This window comes from Stegostoma tigrinum, chromosome 43 (assembly GCF_030684315.1).
Source record: "Stegostoma tigrinum isolate sSteTig4 chromosome 43, sSteTig4.hap1, whole genome shotgun sequence".
In the NCBI taxonomy this organism is placed as follows: domain Eukaryota; kingdom Metazoa; phylum Chordata; class Chondrichthyes; order Orectolobiformes; family Stegostomatidae; genus Stegostoma; species Stegostoma tigrinum.
The window spans coordinates 6,976,312-6,998,627 of NC_081396.1; the positions used below are offsets into that span (position 1 = coordinate 6,976,312).

At 52.5% G+C, this 22,316-nt stretch overlaps 1 protein-coding gene across 1 annotated transcript in view; it reads left to right on the plus strand.

Moving 5' to 3' along the window:
- The window catches only part of LOC125449015 (RING finger protein 212B-like), an 85,771-nt gene that overhangs the window by 16,798 nt on the left and 46,657 nt on the right, over positions 1–22,316 (plus strand). Inside the window, exons 6-8 of the mRNA XM_059641782.1 lie at positions 490–536; positions 3,276–3,336; positions 16,243–16,303. Of these exons, the coding sequence (XP_059497765.1) occupies positions 490–536; positions 3,276–3,336; positions 16,243–16,303 (169 nt within the window). The remainder of the gene's footprint in view (positions 1–489; positions 537–3,275; positions 3,337–16,242; positions 16,304–22,316) is intronic.

The following is a 22,316-nucleotide window of genomic DNA, read 5'->3' on the forward strand; positions in this document are numbered from 1 at the left end:
TGGGATGTCTGGTCGGCATTGACATGCTGCTCAGCTCTATGACTGTAGGTGTGTGGTGATACAACTGCAAAATATGGCACATGCTGGCAACCAGAAAGGAGAGCATAAAGCTCTGGAAACACTGGGCAGGTCACACAGCCTAGGAGGAGAGAATTAATGTTTTGGCCTGTGACTCTTTCGTCAGGTCATGAGGGTGGAAGTTTAAAGACTGATCGAATTAAAGTGTTTAAAGTTCTTAAAGGATTTGACTCTCTTGTTAGAAGGTATGTGTGAGGTGAGTCTGAAACAAGTGGGCATAACCTTAAAATCAAAATGACACTGTTCGGGGCTGCTGCCTCCTCCTGTTCGTGTGTAACAGTCTCGAGGGGAGGGCTAAATCGCCTCCTGCATAACATATCAGAGTCTTCACAGGAGTGGGCAGAGCACGCTAATTAAGGCATGCCCCAGAACATACTGCACATTAATTATTTCTCTTCCTTTATCCCCCAGGTCCAATAACACTCGTCCAATTGCCATCACTTCTCCCTCAAGCAGAGGTAAGTGTGATCTGCCTCTGACCTGGAGTTGTATTGTCACAATAAAAACCGAAAGAACTGCCAATGCTGTAAATCAGGAACTAAAGCAAAGTTGCTGGAAGAGCTCAGCAGGTCTGGCAGCACCTGCAAAGGAAAAAACAGAGTTAACGTTTTGGGTCCGGCGACCCTTCCTGTTTTTGCCTTCACAGATGCTGCCAGACCTGTTGAGCTTTTCCAGCAGCTTCAGTTTTTGTTTTGTCACAAGTCTCTCTGATCTACACACTGTTTTCTTTCTCCTTGGCCACTGGCCTACGTCAGGCCCGCAGTTTTGAGTAAACAAAATAAAAAACAAACAGTGCATGATAATAAAATGTGAGGCTGGATGAACACAGCAGGCCAAGCAGCATCTCAGGAGCACAAAAGCTGACGTTTCGGGCCTAGACCCTTCATCAGAGATACAAACAGTGCATGGTTTGTTTCTGCCCGTAAGACCAAAAGAAAGATCAGTTGTGATCTTACTGAATGATGGGACAGCCTCAAAGGGTTGAGTGGCTGCCTCTTGTTCATATGTTCCGTGATGAAGCAGTTGAAGATGGTTGGAGCTGACTCACTACCCTGAGGAGCTCCTGCAGAGATGTCCTGGAGCTGAGATGACTGACCTCCCACAGCAATCATCTTCCTGTGTGCCAGGTATGACTCGAACCAGTGGAAAATGTGCCCCCAGTTAGCCACTGATTCCAGCTTTGCTAGGGCTCCTCGATGCCACACTAAGTCGAATGCAGCCTTGATGTCAAGGGCTGTCACTCTCACTGCACCTTTTGTCCACGTTTGAGCCAAGGCTGTGAAAATGAGGCCAGGAGCTGAGTGGCCCTGGCAGACCCCAAACTGGGCGTCACTAAGCAGATTATTGCTGAGCGGGAGCTGAGTGATAGCCCTGTTACTGACACCTTCCATCACTGTACTGCTGGCCGAGAGGAGACCGATGGGGCGCTAATTGGCCGGGTTGGACGTGTCCTGCTTTTTGTGTATTTGGCATAATTGGGTGATTTTCGACATTGACGGCTGGATGTCAGTGGTGCAGCTGGAGCAGGGAGCATGACGTTCATCAGTTTCTGGGAAGGTTTTCCTTAGTAACAGGTTAAAGGAGGCTGTATAGTCCATCCTAGTTCCCATGCAGCAAGTTCAAGGACTGAAAGGCCTCCTCTGTTCCGTTGTAACAGGGTTGAGTTTATCTGTGGACTCCCGTTCCTGTGGAGCAGGTGTGAGGTCCTGAATAACAGCCTCTTGTCCCTGTGCAACAGGCTTGAGGGGCTGAAAGGTCTCCTGTCCAAATGTAACAGGCCGCCTCGTTTTCCCACGTCACAGGTTCAAGGGGGTCTGCATGGTTCTTCTCTGGGGTTGAATAGACTTCTGCTTGTGTGCAGCAGGTCAGAGGGGCTGACTGGTCTCCTCATGTTCCTCTGTAACCAGCTTGTCCTGTATGGATGAACCAGAACGAACAGCGGAAGGTTCCTGAAGGAGGAACAGCAGAAACTTCATCCCTGACCTGTGATGTGGTAATATGGTATATGAGATATAGTCTCATATCACTTCATATATGAGCAAAATATAGCATCTAGTATGAGGGAAAGGGAGAAGACTACTTATGCTCCTTCAACTGTTCAGTGTTATTAGACGTCTCATTTATCTACCATTTGCAGTTCTGACAATTAATCTCCTTGCCCTTTGTCTTGCTGTGTTACTGCTGGCTGGAGATAGGCAGTCTGGTCAGTCAGTCATAAGCAGGGCCTTCAATGGGAACAGGCGCAGAGCTGTGATGGATGCCCCTGACATCTGGTGGCATGCTGTCAAGTTCGTTTTCGGAGACCCTCACGGACTTGATGCAATACAAGACTGACCTGTTTAGAAAAACACAAATCCTTTATTGCAAAGCAAGTACAAGCTGTGGAGAATCACTGGACTTAACCCGGCACAGAGTGCAGAGTCTCGCAAGCAATTCTGCCCGAGCAGCGGACAGTTCCCGCTTTTTATACTTTACAAAAGACATGATACGTAAAACGATTTCACACTTTACAATGACATGATACATGAAACAATTACTACATCAGATAAAGACAGGATACCAAACAATTATTACATCAAGAACATAAAAGACCAGGATATAGTATCGATTGCTAGTGAAGTGGCTGCTAATGGCAGGAGGCGATTTCAAGTTGTTATCGGGACAGATTGTGATTTCAAGTTGCCGGTCTGTCTGGCTAGAACAGAGTCACTGCCCTGGCCCCTTTGCCAGCGACAGAAGTTACATGCTTTAGAGGTCTCACACCTTTACAAATGTTCCCCACCTAACCCTGTTTGAAACAGTTTGATTCTAATTTTATTCAGTCAGGAAGCTTAAGACAGTGTCTGCACACTGATGTGTGGGAAGATAAGGAGTTACAAAAGTTTCACACTGAATTCCTAGCTGGGCAGAAAGCTTCAGGGCAGTGCCTGCATACCTATATGTAGGCAGATAAAAGACTTTAATTTATAGAAGTATAGAAATCAGTGGGATGTTATCACATTAACATCTCAATGCCACATTATCTCTGCGCAATGTTAGGCTGAGGATTGGATTGACGTGATGATAGGAGGATTTGGGATCATGATACTGCTGCCCTGTAGGGTTGCTGGAATTGGATGGCCAGGCTCTCTGCAACACGTTCAGCTTGTCGTTGCGAGCGGTATCAGGTAATCTGTTGTCGTCTTGTGTTCTTGCAGTCACACCGAAGCAGACGCCTCAGAGTATTGGGTCATACAGCGGCAACAGTGCCTCCAGCAGGTAGGTGCTGTAACAATCAGGCTGAGCACCGACTGGGCGTGGTGGGGGAACCGGGGAAGGTCTCGTGCCGTTTGCGGTATGGTCACGGTGATAACACAGGAAATGCCACAGCCAGTGCACGCATAGCATGATCCCACGAGTCCTGGCACCCAACCAGCATTCCTATATCACAACTCGTAAAGGTACTGGACAGTCAGGATTTCCAAACTCAATTTGACACCAAGCTGCAGAACAGATTCTCAGGACAGAAAGCCAGCGGCTTTCACAATGGAAGGGCAGAAGAGAGAAGGGTGGAGAGGTTTAGGGAGGGCATTCCAGAGAGAAGGGAACCCAGACAGTCAAAGACACAGCAGCCACTGGTGGAGCAATGAAAACCAGCGGACTCTAAAGATGCCAGAATTGGAGGAGCACAGAAACCAGGGAGGCTGATGGGCTGGAGGATAATCAAGGGGGTGGACAGACTATGGAGGGAATTGAAAACAGGAGTGCGACCATGATAAATGACGAGTTGATCTGTTTTAGCAATGCTGGTTGTGAGGTAGATAATTGCCCAGGACACCAGGGAGAACTGTTTTGAATCTTTGATCAGGGGCTGGTGTCCTTTCCATCTGCCTGCTGGAGCAAACAGGGCTCGGGTTTACAATCACATCTGAGAGATGGCTCCTCCAACTGCACAGATAACTACTGAATTTAGACTCTCGTCCACAACACCTTCCGTCTCCCGCGGATATCGGGCTAACGCAGTATGGCGGTGGGGGGGGGGCGGGGGGGGGGGGGTGGTTGGTGGTGCCTTGACATTGAAATCTGGACTGCTCCTTCTCTGTGTGGGACTGAGCACCAATTATAGCCCCCGCTGCCCCATTTCTTGCACAGCGTGATGTGAAGCCTGCCCATGCTGTCACAGGTAGTCCTGAAGTCATAGATAGTATACAGCACGGATCCTTCAGCCCAGCTCATATATGCCGACCAGATATCCTAAACTGATCAGGTCCCATTTGCCAGCATTTGGCCGATATCCCTCTAAACCCTTCCTATTCATATACTTATCCAGCCTCCACCACTTACACTGGCAGTTCATTGCATACACCTCTGGGTGAAAAGGTTACCCCTTAGGTCCCTTTTAAATCTTTCCCCACTCACCTTAAACCTATGCCCCTCCACTTTTGGACTCCCCTACCCTGGGGAACAGACCTTCAACCTAACCATGCCCCTCATGATTTTATAAACCCCTCAGTCTACGCCAGTCCAGTATTCAGCCTCTCCATATAGCTCAAAGCCTCCAACCGTAGCAACATCCTTGTGGGAGCAGCTGTTGTTGACATTCCTCCCCCTACAAGGGCTGATGGATCCTCTGATGTCAACATCCTGGGGGTTACCGGTGACCAGAATCTGAACTAGACCAGTGTGGACCATAATGTGGCTACAGGAGCAGGTCACAGGCTGGGAACTCTGCAGCAAGTCACTCACCTCCTGTTTCCCCCCTTCCAAAGCCCTGTCCCCCCATTGACAGGGCAGGAGTGTGATGGCATACTCCCCACTTTCCCTGGATGGAGGCAATTCCGACAACAATCGAGAAGCTCGACACCACGCAGGGACAAAGCAGCACCCTCCGCTCGATTGGTGCCACATTCACAAGCATTTACGTCACCGACGCTCAGTCGCAGCAGTGTGTACTAACTACAAGATGCCCGCCAGAAACTCACCAAGGCACGTCAGGCACCACCTTCCAAACCCACGTCCTTCTACCATCTTGAAGGACAAGGGGGAACGCTAGCCCCCTTCAAATTCCCCCTCCTAGCCACTCTCCATCCCGACTTGGAAATATATCGGCTGTTCCTTCAGCGTCGCTGCGTCAGAATCCCTGGAATTCCCTCCCTGAGGGACATTGCGGGTCTACCCTACAGCACATGGGACTGCAGCAATTCACGGGGGCGGATAAGGAGGGACGGGCAATGAATGCTGGGTTTAGCCAGCGATGCCAGCGTACCACAAAAAAAAGTGAAGAATCCGTTTCAGTGGGAAAAGGGCTCTTCTTCGTTTGGTGCACCTTTGCTGACGGCTGTCTGGGGCAGTCCTGGGTGGGATGTGTTCAAAGACAAGAACCACACATTATTATTGGGGGTCTGTTGCCTTTGAGGGGCTTATGGTATCTGTGATCTTAGTTGTGCTCAGATCATCTGATTGTGGGAGGTAGACCTTGAGGTTGGAAATAGTTGAGCTTCCCCTCTTGGTAGCTTTCATTGCCCATATTTCTCAGCCAGACACCCATTAACCACTACAAGAGGAGTTGCTGTAAAAACACAGCAGGTCTGGCAGCATCTGTAGTGAGAAAACAAAAAAGACTTGCTTTAACACTTAGACTCCACCAACCCTTCGTCAGAACTAAAAATCATGGAATCCCTCCAGTGTGGAAGCAGGCCATTTGGCCCATCGAGTCCACACTGGCCGACTGAAGAGCATCCCACCCATGCACACCCCTCCAAACCCTGTTCCTGTATTCCCACATTTTCCATGGCTAACCCACCTAGCCTGCACATCCCCAAACACTATGGAGCGATTTCCCATGGCTAGTTGACGCTAATCTGCACATCTTTGGACTGTGGGAGGAAACTGGAGCTCCCGGAGGAAACCCACACAGACGCAGGTAGAGAACGTGTAAACGCCACACAGACAGTCACTGAGGGGGAGTCATAGCGTCGCTGGTGCCATGAGGCTTCGGTGCTAACCACTAATCCACTCTGCCAGCCATAGCTGGGGAAGGGTGGTATTTACACTGATGATGGGGAGGGGTGTAGTGAAATGAGTACCTGGAGATGGAGCCCAGGGAGAGAGAGAGAAAAGGGATAGGCAAACAAAGAGTGAGCTAATGGGAAGCCAAAAGAGAGGGATCAGTGCTGAGTAGGGTGTTAATGAGAAGTGTGAATAGTTGAAAACAGGTTGGCTGCTTTGGGAGTAACCCATACAATGCAGGACCTGGAGGGTGAGAGGAGAGATAAGGGGAACTGCAGATGCTGGAGAATCTGAGTTAACAAAGTGTGGAGCTGGATGAACACAGCAGCCAAACAGCATCTCAGGAGCAAAAAAGCTCCTAGACCCTTCATCAGAAAAGGGGGATAGCAAAGGATTCAGAAATAAATAGGGAGAGAGGGGGAGGCGGACCGAAGATGGATAGAGGAGAAGATAGGTGGAGAGGAGAGTATGGGTGGGGAGGTAGGGAGGGGATAGGTCAGTCCAGGGAAGACGGACAGGTCAAGGAGGTGGGATGAGGTTAGTAGGTAGAAGATGGAGGTGCGGCTTGAGGTGGGAGGAGGGAATGGGTGAGAGGAAGAACAGGTTAGGGAGGCGGGGACAAGCTGGGCTGGTTTTGGGATGCGGTGGGGGGAGGGGAGATTTTGAAGCTTGTGAAGTCCACATTGATACCATTGGGCTGCAGGGTTCCCAAGCGGAATATGAGTTGCTGTTCCTGTAACCTACGGCTGGCATCATTGTGGCACTGCAGGAGGCCCAGGATGGACATGTCATCTAAAGAATGGGAGGGGGAGTGGAAATGGCTCGCGACTGGGAGGTGCAGTTGTTTATTGCAAACCGAGCGGAGGTGTTCTACAAAGTGGCCCCCAAGCCTCCGCTTGGTTTCCCCAATGTAGAGGAAGCCACACCGGGTACAGCGGATGCAGCATTCCACATTGGTGGATGTGCAAGTGAACATCTGCTTGATGTGGAAAGTCATCTTGGGGCCTGGGATAGGGGTGAGGGAGGAGGTGTGGGGGCAGGTGTAGCACTTCCTGCGGTTGCAGGGGAAGGTGCCGGGTGTGGTGGGGTTGGAGGGCAGTGTGGAGCGAACAAGGGAGTCACGGAGAGAGCGGTCTCTCCGGAAAGCAGACAAGGGTGGGGATGGAAAAATGTCTTGGGTGGTGGGGTCGGATTGTAGATGGCGGGAGTGTCAGGACCTGGAGGGAGTGTGTGTTTGTGTGTGAGAGCGCGCGTGGGGGTGTGTATGTCATCCTGTGCCGAGGTTGTTAAACTCAATGTTGCACCCCAACGGTCCTAAGGTACCACAGTGGACGTCGAGGCGCTATTCCTCCAGCTTGTGTTGAGCCTCAATTGAACACCATGGCAGGGCCGAGACAGAGATACTGACCAGGGGAACACGGTGATGTGTTAAAGTGAGGCAGTCAGCTGGAACCTTGGGGACACTTTTACAGATGGAGCATAAGGTGTTTGGCAAAGAGGTCACCCAATCTGCAGCAAATATTGTGGACTAGATTGAATGAGGGGTAAGTAAGTGGCTGCCCATTAGCTAACCCACCTAGCCTGCGCATCCCTGGACGCTGTGGGCAATTTAGCATGGCCAGTCTACCCTGTCCTGCACATGTTTGGACTGTGGGAGGGAACGAGGGCACCCAGCGGAAACCCAAGCAGACATGAAGGTGAACATGCAACCTCCACACAGACTGTTGCCTGAGTTTGGAATCTGTGCGATCTTGCTCAATAGCGACCGAGATCAGTGAGCGGTTAAAGTAGTGATAATGGGAACTGCAGATGCTGGGGAATCCAAGATAATAAAATGTGAGGCTGGATGAACACAGCAGGCCCAGCAGCATCTCAGGAGCACAAAAGCTGACGTTTCGGGCCTAGACCCTTCATCAGAGAGGGGGATGGGGTGAGGGTTCTGGAATAAATAGGGAGAGAGGGGGAGGCGGACCGAAGATGGAGAGAAAAGAAGATAGGTGGAGAGGAGAGTATAGGTGGGGAGGTAGGGAGGGGATAGGTCAGTCCAGGGAAGACGGACAGGTCAAGGAGGTGGGATGAGGTTAGTAGGTCGGAGATGGAGGTGCGGCTTGGGGTGGGAGGAAGGGATGGGTGAGAGGAAGAACAGGTTAGGGAGGCAGAGACAGGTTGGACTGGTTTTGGGATGCAGTGGGTGGAGGGGAAGAGCTGGGCTGGTTGTGTGGTGCAGTGAGGGGAGGGGACGAACTGGGCTGGTTTTGGGATGCGGTGGGGAAAGGGGAGATTTTGAAGCCGGTGAAGTCCACATTGATGCCATTGGGCTGCAGGGTTCCCAAGCGGAATATGAGTTGCTGTTCCTGCAACCTTCGGGTGGCATCATTGTGGCACTGCAGGAGGCCCATGATGGACATATCATCTAAAGAATGGGAGGGGGAGTGGAAATGGTTTGCGACTGGGAGGTGCAGTTGTTTATTGCAAACCGAGCGGAGGTGTTCTGCAAAGCGGTCCCCAAGCCTCCGCTTGGTTTCCCCAATGTAGAGGAAGCCACACCGGGTACAGTGGATGCAGTATACCACATTGGCAGATGTGCAGGTGAACCTCTGCTTAATGTGGAAAGTCATCTTGGGGCCTGGGATAGGGGTGTGGGAGGAGGTGTGGGGGCAAGTGTAGCATTTCCTGCGGTTGCAGGGGAAGGTGCCGGGTATGGTGGGGTTGGAGGGCAGTGTGGCGCGAACAAGGGAGTCACGGAGAGAGTGGTCTCTCCGGAAAGCAGACAGGGGTGGGGATGGAAAAATGTCTTGGGTGGTGGGGTCGGATTGTAGATGGCGGAAGTGTCGGAGGATGATGCGTTGTATCCGGAGGTTGGTGGAGTGGTGTGTGAGAACGAGGGGGATCCTCTTTGGGCGGTTGTGGCAGGGGCGGGGTGTGAGGGATGTGTTGCGGGAAATGCGGGAGACGCGGTCAAGGGTGTTCTTGACCACTGTGGGGGGAAAGCCGCGGTCCCCGAAGAACCTGGACATCTGGGATGTGCGGGAGTCGAATGTCTCATCGTGGGAGCAGATGCGGCGGAGGCGGAGGAATTGGGAATAGGGGATGGAATTTTTGCAGGAGGGTGGGTGGGAGGAGGTGTATTCTAGGTAGCTGTGGGAGTCGGTGGGCTTGAAATGGACATCAGTTACAAGCTGGTTGCCTGAGATGGAGACTGAGAGGTCCAGGAAGGTGAGGGATGTGCTGGAGATGGCCCAGGTGAACTGAAGGTTGGGGTGGAAGGTGTTGGTGAAGTGGATGAACTGTTCGAGCTCCTCTGGGGAGCAAGAGGCGGCGCCGATACAGTCATCAATGTAACGGAGGAAGAGGTGGGGTTTGGGGCCTGTGTAGGTGCGGAAGAGGGACTGTTCCACGTAACCTACAAAGAGGCAGGCATAGCTGGGGCCCGTGCGGGTGCCCACGGCCACCCCCTTAGTCTGTAGGAAGTGGGAAGATTCGAAAGAGAAGTTGTTGAGTGTGAGGACGAGTTCGGCTAGGCGGATGAGGGTGTCGGTGGAGGGGGACGGGTCGGGCCTGCGGGACAGGAAGAAGCGGAGGGCCTTGAGGCCATCTGCATGTGGAATGCAGGTGTATAGGGACTGGACGTCCATGGTGAAAATGAGATGTTGGGTGCCAGGGAATTGGAAGTCCTGGAGGAGGTGGAGGGCGTGGGTGGTGTCACGGACGTTGGTAGGGAGTTCCTGGACCAAAGGGGAGAAAATGGAGTCCAGATAGGTGGAGATGAGTTCAGTGGGGCAGGAGCAGGCTGAGACGATGGGTCGACCAGGGCAGGCAGGTTTGTGGATTTTGGGAAGGAGATAGAAACGAGCCGTGCGGGGTTGGGGAACAATGAGGTTGGAGGCTGTGGTTGGGAGGTCCCCTGAGGTGATATGGTCATGAATGGTGTTGGAGATGATGGTTTGGTGCCCGGGTGTGGGGTCATGATCGAGGGGGCAGTAGGAGGTGGTGTCGGAGAGTTGGCGTCTGGCCTCGACGATGTAGAGGTCAGTGCGCCATACTACCACTGCGCCACCCTTGTCTGCGGGTTTGATGGTGAGGTTGGGGAGGGAGCGGAGGGCTGCCCGTTCTGCGGGGGAGAGGTTGGAGTGGGTGAGAGGGGTGGAGAGGCTGAGGCGGTTAATGTCTCAACAGCAGTTAGAGATGAAGAGGTCGAAGGAAGGTAGGAGGCCTGGGGGTGGTGTCCAGGAGGAGGACTTGTGTTGGAAGCGGGTGAAGGGGTCAGTGGAGGGAGGGTTAGGTTCCTGGTTGAGAAGTAGGCGTGGAGGAGAAGGCGGCGGAAAAACTGCTCTATGTCCAACCGTTAAAGTAACCTCTTTATTGAGCATCCGCAGTGACACAGTTTGAGGCACAATACAGTCCAAAGTACAGTTTTACAGTAGCCTCTTATATACAGTTTTTGCATTCATTAAAATTTTAGCAAGCTGGTGTCACATAGTTGTATCTATTGTGCTCAGGTTTGTGTGACAATTGTCCTGGGGAAGCAGGAGATAGTTTAAGCACTTGCTAAATGCTGGCTGTTACTCCTGATGGGATTAGAATAGGTGTCCATTCTGAGCATCCGTAAGAAAGTTTTGTCAGTCCTTTTGCCTTTAAAGTTAGTAATGTTAGTAAAAATACTAGACTTAAATGATGTAAATAAGTGAGAAATTATAAGCATCCTGAATAAAAAGTACAGAGGATATTAAACTGATCTCCTGCAGCTGGGTCATGAGATTTCTTTTACTATTGCTGATGTCTGACAGTTCCTACACATTCGTTCATGCAGTTTCATGGAAGTGCTAGATGTAACAGTGTGGAGCTGGAGGAACACAGCAGGCCAGGCAGGAGTGCTGTTTGATAGTAAGTTTCTTAAAGGGGGTAGCAACCCTATTTAATATATGTTTAAAAAAGTATAAAGCTGTGCATTAGTACAAGGTGGCAGTCTTAAATAAAACACAAGCAATAGATAGTACAGTGTTATAGAAATACAGTAGGTAGTGTGTAAGGAAATTTAAAAGGGCTTAAAAAACAGCAGACTGTAGGGACACACTGGTGGAAGAAACTGCTTGATGTCCAAACAGCCTACTCAGGTCCCGAGAGAGTTACTAAGGGTTAATTAGTATAATCTTTCCATAGTTTCGAGTGAGTTGTGGAGACACGCTGGCAAGGATGGCATTGTTCTACTTATTCAGGGGTAGCCTTTGACACAGAAACAGGACTAAACACTGCTTGCAGCATGAGGCTGATAAGAATTGAACGGTGTATTGAAACAGTAGTGAGTTGGAAGCCTAGGAAGGGAAGTTTAATTTAGTTTATCTTGTAAGAGTAAACTGTACTGCAAAAATGCAGTTTTATGAATGCATGAATTGAAACGCGGTTTAGTGAACATAGAATGCTTGAGAGTGAGTTAGTGAAGAGAACCATAAGACAATATCTGACCAATCGAACAGTGGAACCGTGAGGCAGCAGTGCTAACCTGTGCCTGTGGATTTTGGTACAAAGGTAAAAACAGGTTGGGGGACTTGGGTGGGGGTGGGGACGTGTATATGGAGCTTAGTCCTGAGTGTAATTTATTGGTGGTCAGTCTCATGCTTGTTTGCACTTCCCTGGCAGGGGAGAAAGAATCTCGGGAATGCTGATTGACCTGACAGTCAATATTCTTCTCCAGCCCCGCCCATCCCCCCCTTGGGGCGACCACACAAACACAACATCCAGCAAGACCAGTTCATGTGTGAAAGGAGAGCCCATGCTCTGATTCCTGCCCCCTCCCCTTGAGTGCATCAGAAGAAAATTTCACACACAGGACCCTGCCCCAGCACCCGAGTTCACGAAAAGTGTGGAAGGGAAATGATCGTCCTGCCCATCCCATTGCTCGACAGCTAGTGCCCTGGGAGGCGAGAGAAAAGACAGACCTCCATTCATAGAATCCCTACGGTGTGGAGGCAGGCCATTTGGTCCATTGACTCCACACTGACACTTGAAGAGCATCCCTCCCAAACCTTACCTTATCCCTGTAACACTGCATTTCCCATGGCTGACCCATCTAAGCCCGCACATCCCTGGACACTACGGGGTAATTTAGCATGGCCAATCCACACTAACCTGCACATCCTAGCACCTGGAGGAAACCCACGCAGGCACATCGGGGAGAACGTGCAAACTCCACACAGACAGTGGCCCGAGGGTGGGATTGAACCCGGGTCCCTGGCGCTGGGATGCAGCAGTGCCTGCCTCAGAAATGGATGCTTCAGAGCACTTTACGGCTGATGCAGTGCCTGTAAGGTTCAGTCACTTTTGTAACCTAGAGAAGTGGGGCACAAGCAGTAGTGTGACAAGGTCGAGAAAATGTGTTCCTGTCGCAATGCTGACTGAGGGATAAATCCTCATCGGCGCGCTAGGGAGAATTCATCGAATCACAGCTAGAGCATGCGAGGTGGTCAATCAGCTGCTCAAATCACAGAGCACTTCCCACCCAAGAGGCCATTTGGCCTGTCATGTCTGCACCAGTTCCCCAGATAAGTGATTCACCCACTGCCCTGCACATTCATCCTTTTCACAAAGTAATCCAATTCCCTCCTGAATGCCTCCATTGAACCTGCCTCTGCCATCTTCTGGGACTGTGCAGTCCAGATCGTAAGCACCGTTTGTGTGAGAAGGTTTCTCCTCCTCACGTTGCCATTGCTTCTTTCACCGATTACGCTAGATCTGAGCCTCCTTGGTCTCGATCCTTCATCCATCGAGAACAGTTGTTACAAACCTTTTCTCTCCAGACCACTCACTGTCTTGAATATCCCAAACAAATCTCCTCTTAACCTTCTCCATGGAAATTACTCCCAACCTGTGACACCTTTTCTGTCCTTGCATTTCTTCGGAGAAGCTACTTCGGAACCTGCTGCGTTCACCCACAGGGTCCTCCGTTTGACATCTCATCCACAGCACGATACCTCTGACAGTGGGGAGCGCTACTTCTGTGACTCACCCTCCGTTGATCTGTAAATGAGATCCAGACATTAACCGTGTGGCTTAAAGGAATGAGAGCGACGTTGGCTGGAGTGGACTGGGAAAGGAATTTAACAGGAAAGACGGATGAAGAACAACGGCAGACGGTTATGAAGTTGTTCGTGACTCTCAACAAAGACACCTCGAAGTGAGGAAGAGGGATTCGAAGAAGGGGATGAGCTGACCGTGGCTAACTGGGGAAATTAAGGATTGTATAATTGTTTCTTCCAATTGTGGCAAAGATTAGTGGTCGAACAGAGGATTGGGGAAATTTTAGAAGCTAGCAAAGACAACCAAAAAGCAAACAAGGAGAAATGTCAAGTATGAGGTTAAACTAGCAAATAATTATGAAAACAGACAATAAGAGCTTCATTAAATGTGTAAAATAGAAGAGACAGGTCAAGGTCAACATAGTGAATGAGGCTTGAAAAATAGTAATGACAGGGAAGGAGGAAACGGCAGAGGAGATGAAAAAAAAATACTTGACATCTTTCTTCACAGTGGTGAACACTACCATCGTTCCAAAAATACGAAATGACCGAGGAGCTAAAGTAGAAGAAGAAACGAATACAATACCTATCATGATTGCAGGCTTAGTTAAGTTTGCATCACAGGTGGACAGGGTGGTTAAGAAGATGTTTGGCACGCTTGCCTGCATTGATCAGACCTTTGAGTACAGGAATGAAGACATCATGTTGAGGTTGTACAGGACGTTGGTGAGGCCTCTTCTGGATTACTGTGTGCAGTTCAGGTCGTCCAGTTATAGGAAGGATATTATTAAACTGGAGAGGGTTCGTATACTGAGACTTGAGTTTATTGGAACAGCACACCAGTAGAATTTAGTAGTTAAGGGAGAATTGTTCAGTTTGTTAGTAATTCTGTTAATTTGTTCACTTAGGGTTAAATAAATAAGTTGCTATTTGTTACTTATAAAGTGAATATCAGGGTTCTTTTTTCATTTAACCTCCCTTTCTCTGTAACAGTTTAACAGATTAGGTGAGGTGAGCTTCTCTGGGTGTCTTGTGTGTAATTATTAGACGGGGACCTGTACTCCGGCTGTAACACCCTGGGGGCTAGTGTTTCGATTTTAGTTATCAGAGGGGTTTGATCTCTGCTTCCTAACAGTAATCAAGTAGAGTCAGCATGGCTTCATGAAGGGGAGATCATGCCTGAGGAACTTCGTTTCAGTTCGTTGAGGAAGTGATACGCAGGACCCAGTCGGTGTAACATTTTAGGGTTCTGTCAGGCATTTGATAAGGTCATCGGCGGTCCCTCACAGACAAGGATGACTCTCTCCTACTCTCAGTGTGAGCCTGTAAGTGACTGTACAGACCGATGCGGCTACTGTAGGCTGTGATACACTTGGGGTAGTAGGTGGTTGCGGGAAGGTTTGGTGGGGCATTAGTGTGGCAGTGCGCTCCTTTCGCTGTTTTCGCCTGGCTTCTGATTTTTCCCGACAGTGAGTCTTGAGGAGCTGGGCGCCTTCCCAGATGCTGCTCCTCCACTTTAGACAGTCTTGGGCCAGGGATTGTCTGTGGGAATGGCGTGCTTCCCCAGTGAGACATTGAGGGTATCGCTGAAATGACGCACATAATGCTACTCAGTAAGTTAAGAGCCTGTGGTGAAGGAGATTGTAAATTATCAATAGACAGAGGTTGTTGATGGATAGAGAGCTGGGATAAAGGAGACATCTTCAAGATAGCAACCTGTGATTAGTGGTGTGCCATGGAGCTCAGTGCTGAGCAATAAATATTTACAGTATGACATGAATGATGGAAGTGAATCACCAAGTTTATGGATGACAAGGGGAGGGATATAATTGTATCAGTGATAATGGGAACTGCAGAACCCTCTGATGAAGGGTCTAGGCCCGAAACGTCAGCTTTTGTGCTCCTGAGATGCTGCTTGGCCCGCTGTGTTCATCCAGCCCCACACTTTATTATCAGGGGAGGGATACAGTTTGGCAGATGGAATGAGATGATGTGTGTTTTGCACTTTAGCAGGAAAAATAGAAACCCTGAAGTGCGGAAGCAGGCCATTTGGCCCATCGAGCTTACACCGACCCTCCAGACAGCTTCCCACTCCTCTACCCTACCCCTGTAACCCGCATTTCTACAGATCCCTGAACACTGTGGGGCAATTTAGCATGGCCAGTCATCCTAACCTGCGCAGCTTTGTGGACTGTGGGAGGAAACCACAGCCCCCAGGGGAACCCCCATGCAGACACGGGGGGAAGAACGTGCAAACTCCACGCAGACAGTTGCTTGAGGATGGAATCAATCCCGTGTCCCTGGCACCGTGAGGCAGCAGTGCTAAGCACTGAGCCAACATGCTGCTGCTAAAAGAGGTGAAGGTAATTTAAAATGGGGAACACTACAATGGAGAGGGGCTTAGGGAGCACTTGTGCATGAATTACGAAGAGTTAGCATCCAAATGTAATAAATAATAGGGAAGACAAATGTACTGTTGGCCTTTATTTCAGTGACCTGGGCTGTACAAGGCACTAGTCAGACTACAGCTGGAATATTGTGAACAGTTTTGGGCCCTTTCCTAAGGAAGGATTTACTGGCCTGGGAGGCAGTCCAGGGAAGAGTCACTTGGCTGTTACTGGGTATGGAGGGTCTGTCTTGTGAACAGGTTGGCCTGTACTCTTTGGAGCTTAAGAGGAATGAGAAGAAATTTTGTTGAAAGGGCTTGACAGGATAGATGTGGAATGGTTGTTTCCTCCCTGGGTGAGAGTCCAGCATCAGAGGGCATTATCTCAGAGTGAGGGAGATGAAAGGTGAGGATTAATTTCTAGTCTGAGGGTGATGAATTCTTCACCGCACAGGGCTGACAAAGCTGGGTCACTAAGGGGAGTCAGGGCTGAGAGAGAGATTTTTAATTAGTGAGGGAATCGAGGGTTACGGGGAAAAGGCAGGAAAGTGGGAGTTGGGGATGATCAGATTAGCCATGATCTCATTGAATGGCGGTGCATACTCGATGGGCTAAATGGCCTGCTTTCTACTCCTATGATTGAGTTAGTTTGTCCAAAAGGTTTGGGGAGGGTAGGGGTTAAGCAGAACGCTGTGTGTATATAGTACTGAAGCAATTACTACAGGTCTTAAACTGGACTGACAGCTTATTCTGTTTCCCTCACATCCTGTCAAACAGCAGGCTGGAGTCAGTGGGACAGATGTCTGGGAACAGTGTATCCAGGTCGGGTGGTCTGCTGGTAAGTAACATTCAACAATCCACGTGTTCTGTAACTATAGATCATGAGATATTGGAACAGAATTGGCCATTTGGCCTATTGAGTCTGCTCCAACATTTGATCATGGCTGGTATGTTTCTCAACTCCATTCTCTTCCCTTCTCCCTGTAACCCTTGATCCCCTTACTCACCAAGAAACTATCTGTCTTAGTCTTAAATACAGTCAGTGACCAGGCCTCTGCAGCCCTCTGTGGTAATATGTTCCACAGATTCACCTCCCCCGCTCTGGCTGAAGAAATTCCTCCTCATCTCAGTTCCAAAAGGTTGTCCCTTCACACTGAGGCTTTGCCCTTGAGTCCTAGTCTCCTACTATTCAAAGTGTCTTTGCCACGTCAGCTGCATCCAGGCCTCTCAGTGTCTTGTACATTTCAATCACATCTCCCGCCTCATGCTTCTCAACTCTATGGAGTACAGACCCAGAGTCCTCCACCACTCTTCATGTGACTGATCTCACTAATTTTCCCTGTATCTGTAGAGGGTGTCTGTTCTCGCGTCTGCTCTGCGTGTTTCAATGGAGTATGTGCTCTCAGCTCTGCTCCACGTTTCTCTACAGTCTGATGGCTCTTGCCCTTGCTTTGTGTGTCTCTTCTGTGTGACTGCTGTCACCACTATATCTGTCGACACTGTGACCGCCCCTACCTTTCCATAAATGTGTGCATCTCCAGTGTAGTGTGCTGGTGACAGCTCCACACAGTCCGTTCCTGTGTCCGCAGAAACAAAGACTCCCCAGTCCTTGTCAGGATCCAGTACTTGTCATGAGATGAAACACTGAATGTGAGACACGAGATAACAAGGTGTAGAGCTGGATAAACACAGCAGGTCTATTATTATCTGATACAATTTCAGCCAGTGCCCTCCCTAGTTCTTGTTCAGTGTGTCCACACATTCATACTCACATACTGCTCCTACCATTGAGAATATACAGAGTGGAATCGTAAAAATCTGTACAGTGTGGAAATGGGCCATTCACCGATTGACCCCCACCGACCCTCCGAACAGCATCCCGCCCATACCCACACCCCTACCCTGTCCCTGTAACCCTGCATTTCCCATGGCTAACCCACCCAGTCTGCACAATCCCTGGACACTACGGGGCAATTTAGCAAGTCAGATCCACCCTAACTCGCATATCTTTGGACTGTGGGAGGAAACCCACAGACATGCAGAGAATGTGCAAGCTCCACACAAACGATTACTGGAGGCTGGAGTCGAACCAGCGTCCCTGGCACCATAAGGCAGCGGTGCTCACCGCTGAGCCACCGCGCCACAATTGGACAAATACACGATTACACCAGCAGACAAACATGCATACGCATGCAATCACGCATATAAAATTGCACACATTTTCTAAAGAAGAGTCTAGGCCCCAAACATCAGCTTTCCTGCTCCGCTGATGCTTCTGGGCCTGCTGTGTTCCTCCAGCTCCACACCTTGTTATCTCTATATAAAATTGCACAGTCAGACAGTCACACACACACACACACACACATGCCGCTGCACATATATGATTGCACAGTTGGATAGACATGTACCGAGGCAAACACCGTCAGACAGACACACATAGACATTCAGGCACATGTACACAATAACAGTCAGATTCCCACATGCAAGTGTGCGTACATGATTACACACTCACACTCTCTCACACACACACTCACGCACACACACACACACTCACACACACACACACACACACACACACACACACACTCTCTCACACTCACACTCTCTCACACACACACTCACGCACACACACACACACACACACACACTCGCGCGCGCGCGCACACACACACACACTCTCTCACACACACGCGCGCGCACACACACACACTCTCTCACACACACGCGCGCGCACACACACACACTCTCTCACACACACGCGCGCGCGCACACACACACACTCTCTCACACACACGCGCGCGCACACACACACACTCTCTCACACACGCGCGCGCGCACACACACACTCTCTCACACTCACTCTCACACACACACACACACACACACACACACACACACACACACACACGCGCACACACACACTCTCTCACACACACGCGCGCGCGCGCACACACACACTCTCTCACACACACGCGCGCGCGCGCACACACACACTCTCTCACACACACGCGCGCGCGCGCACACACACACTCTCTCACACACACGCGCGCGCGCGCACACACACACTCTCTCACACACACGCGCGCGCGCGCACACACACACTCTCTCACACACACGCGCGCGCGCGCACACACACACTCTCTCACACACACGCGCGCGCGCGCACACACACACTCTCTCACACACAAGCGCGCGCGCGCACACACACACTCTCTCACACACAAGCGCGCGCGCGCACACACACACTCTCTCACACACAAGCGCGCGCGCGCACACACACACTCTCTCACACACAAGCGCGCGCGCGCACACACACACTCTCTCACACACAAGCGCGCGCGCGCACACACACACTCTCTCACACACAAGCGCGCGCGCACACACACACACTCTCACGCATGCGCGCGCGCACACACACACACTCTCTCGCACGCGCGCGCGCGCACACACACTCTCTCACACGCGCGCGCGCGCACACACACACTCTCTCACACGCGCGCGCGCGCACACACACACTCTCTCACACGCGCGCGCGCACACACACACACTCTCTCTCACACGCGCGCGCGCACACACACACACTCTCTCACACACGCGCGCGCGCACACACACACACTCTCTCACACAAGCGCGCGCGCACACACACTCTCACACACACACTCTCACACACACAAGCGCGCGCGCACACACACACACTCTCACACACGCGCGCGCACACACACTCTCTCACACGCGCGCGCGCGCACACACACACTCTCTCACACACGCGCGCGCGCACACACACACACTCTCTCACACGCGCGCGCGCGCACACACACACTCTCTCACACGCGCGCGCGCGCACACACACACACTCTCTCACACACGCGCGCGCGCACACACACACACTCTCTCACACACGCGCGCGCGCACACACACACACTCTCTCACACACGCGCGCGCGCACACACACACACTCTCTCACACACGCGCGCGCGCACACACACACACTCTCACACACGCGCGCGCGCGCACACACACACACTCACACACAAGCGCGCGCGCACACACACTCTCACACACGCGCGCGCGCACACACACACACTCTCACACACACACTCACACACACAAGCGCGCGCGCACACACACACACTCTCTCACACACGCGCGCGCGCACACACACACACTCTCTCACACAAGCGCGCGCGCACACACACTCTCACACACACACTCTCACACACACAAGCGCGCGCGCACACACACACACTCTCACACACACAAGCGCGCGCGCACACACACTCTCACACACGCGCGCGCGCACACACACACTCTCACACACAAGCGCGCGCGCACACACACACACTCTCTCACACACAAGCGCGCGCGCACACACACACACTCTCACACACGCGCGCGCACACACACACACTCTCTCACACACGCGCGCGCACACACACACTCTCTCACACACGCGCGCGCACACACACACTCTCTCACACACAAGCGCGCGCGCACACACACACACTCTCTCACACACGCGCGCGCACACACACACACTCTCTCACACACGCGCGCGCACACACACACACTCTCACACGCGCGCGCGCACACACACACACTCTCTCACACGCGCGCGCGCACACACACACACACTCTCTCACACGCGCGCGCGCACACACACACACTCTCTCTCACACGCGCGCGCACACACACACACACTCTCTCACACACAAGCGCGCGCGCACTCACGCGCACTCACACACACACTCACACACACGCGCACGCGCGCACACACACACTCTCACACACGCGCGCGCGCGCACACACTCTCTCACACACACGCGCGCGCACACACACACACTCTCTCACACACGCGCGCGCGCACACACACTCTCACACACGCGCGCGCGCACACACACACACTCTCACACACACACTCACACACACAAGCGCGCGCGCACACACACACACTCTCTCACACACGCGCGCGCGCACACACACACACTCTCTCACACAAGCGCGCGCGCTCACACACGCGCGCGCGCACACTCTCACACACACAAGCGCGCGCGCACACACACACACTCTCACACACACAAGCGCGCGCGCACACACACACTCTCACACACGCGCGCGCGCACACACACACTCTCACACACAAGCGCGCGCGCACACACACACACTCTCTCACACACAAGCGCGCGCGCACACACACACACTCTCACACACGCGCGCGCACACACACACACTCTCTCACACACGCGCGCGCACACACACTCTCTCACACACGCGCGCGCACACACACACTCTCTCACACACAAGCGCGCGCGCACACACACACACTCTCTCACACACGCGCGCGCACACACACACACTCTCTCACACACGCGCGCGCACACACACACACTCTCACACGCGCGCGCGCACACACACACACTCTCTCACACGCGCGCGCGCACACACACACACACTCTCTCACACGCGCGCGCGCACACACACACACTCTCTCTCACACGCGCGCGCACACACACACACACTCTCTCACACACAAGCGCGCGCGCACTCACGCGCACTCACACACACACTCACACACACGCGCACGCGCGCACACACACACTCTCACACACGCGCGCGCGCGCACACACTCTCTCACACACACGCGCGCGCACACACACACACTCTCTCACACGCGCGCGCGCGCACACACACACTCTCTCACACGCGCGCGCGCGCACACACACACACACTCTCTCACACACGCGCGCGCGCACACACACACACTCTCTCACACGCGCGCGCGCACACACACACACTCTCTCACACACGCGCGCGCGCACACACACACACTCTCTCACACAAGCGCGCGCGCACACACACTCTCACACACACACTCTCACACACACAAGCGCGCGCGCACACACACACACTCTCACACACGCGCGCGCACACACACACTCTCTCACACGCGCGCGCGCGCACACACACACTCTCTCACACACGCGCGCGCGCACACACACACACTCTCTCACACGCGCGCGCGCGCACACACACACTCTCTCACACGCGCGCGCGCGCACACACACACACTCTCTCACACACGCGCGCGCGCACACACACACACTCTCTCACACACGCGCGCGCGCACACACACACACTCTCTCACACACGCGCGCGCGCACACACACACACTCTCTCACACACGCGCGCGCGCACACACACACACTCTCACACACGCGCGCGCGCGCACACACACACACTCACACACAAGCGCGCGCGCACACACACTCTCACACACGCGCGCGCGCACACACACACACTCTCACACACACACTCACACACACAAGCGCGCGCGCACACACACACACTCTCTCACACACGCGCGCGCGCACACACACACACTCTCTCACACAAGCGCGCGCGCACACACACTCTCACACACACACTCTCACACACACAAGCGCGCGCGCACACACACACACTCTCACACACACAAGCGCGCGCGCACACACACTCTCACACACGCGCGCGCGCACACACACACTCTCACACACAAGCGCGCGCGCACACACACACACTCTCTCACACACAAGCGCGCGCGCACACACACACACTCTCACACACGCGCGCGCACACACACACACTCTCTCACACACGCGCGCGCACACACACACTCTCTCACACACGCGCGCGCACACACACACTCTCTCACACACAAGCGCGCGCGCACACACACACACTCTCTCACACACGCGCGCGCACACACACACACTCTCTCACACACGCGCGCGCACACACACACACTCTCACACGCGCGCGCGCACACACACACACTCTCTCACACGCGCGCGCGCACACACACACACACTCTCTCA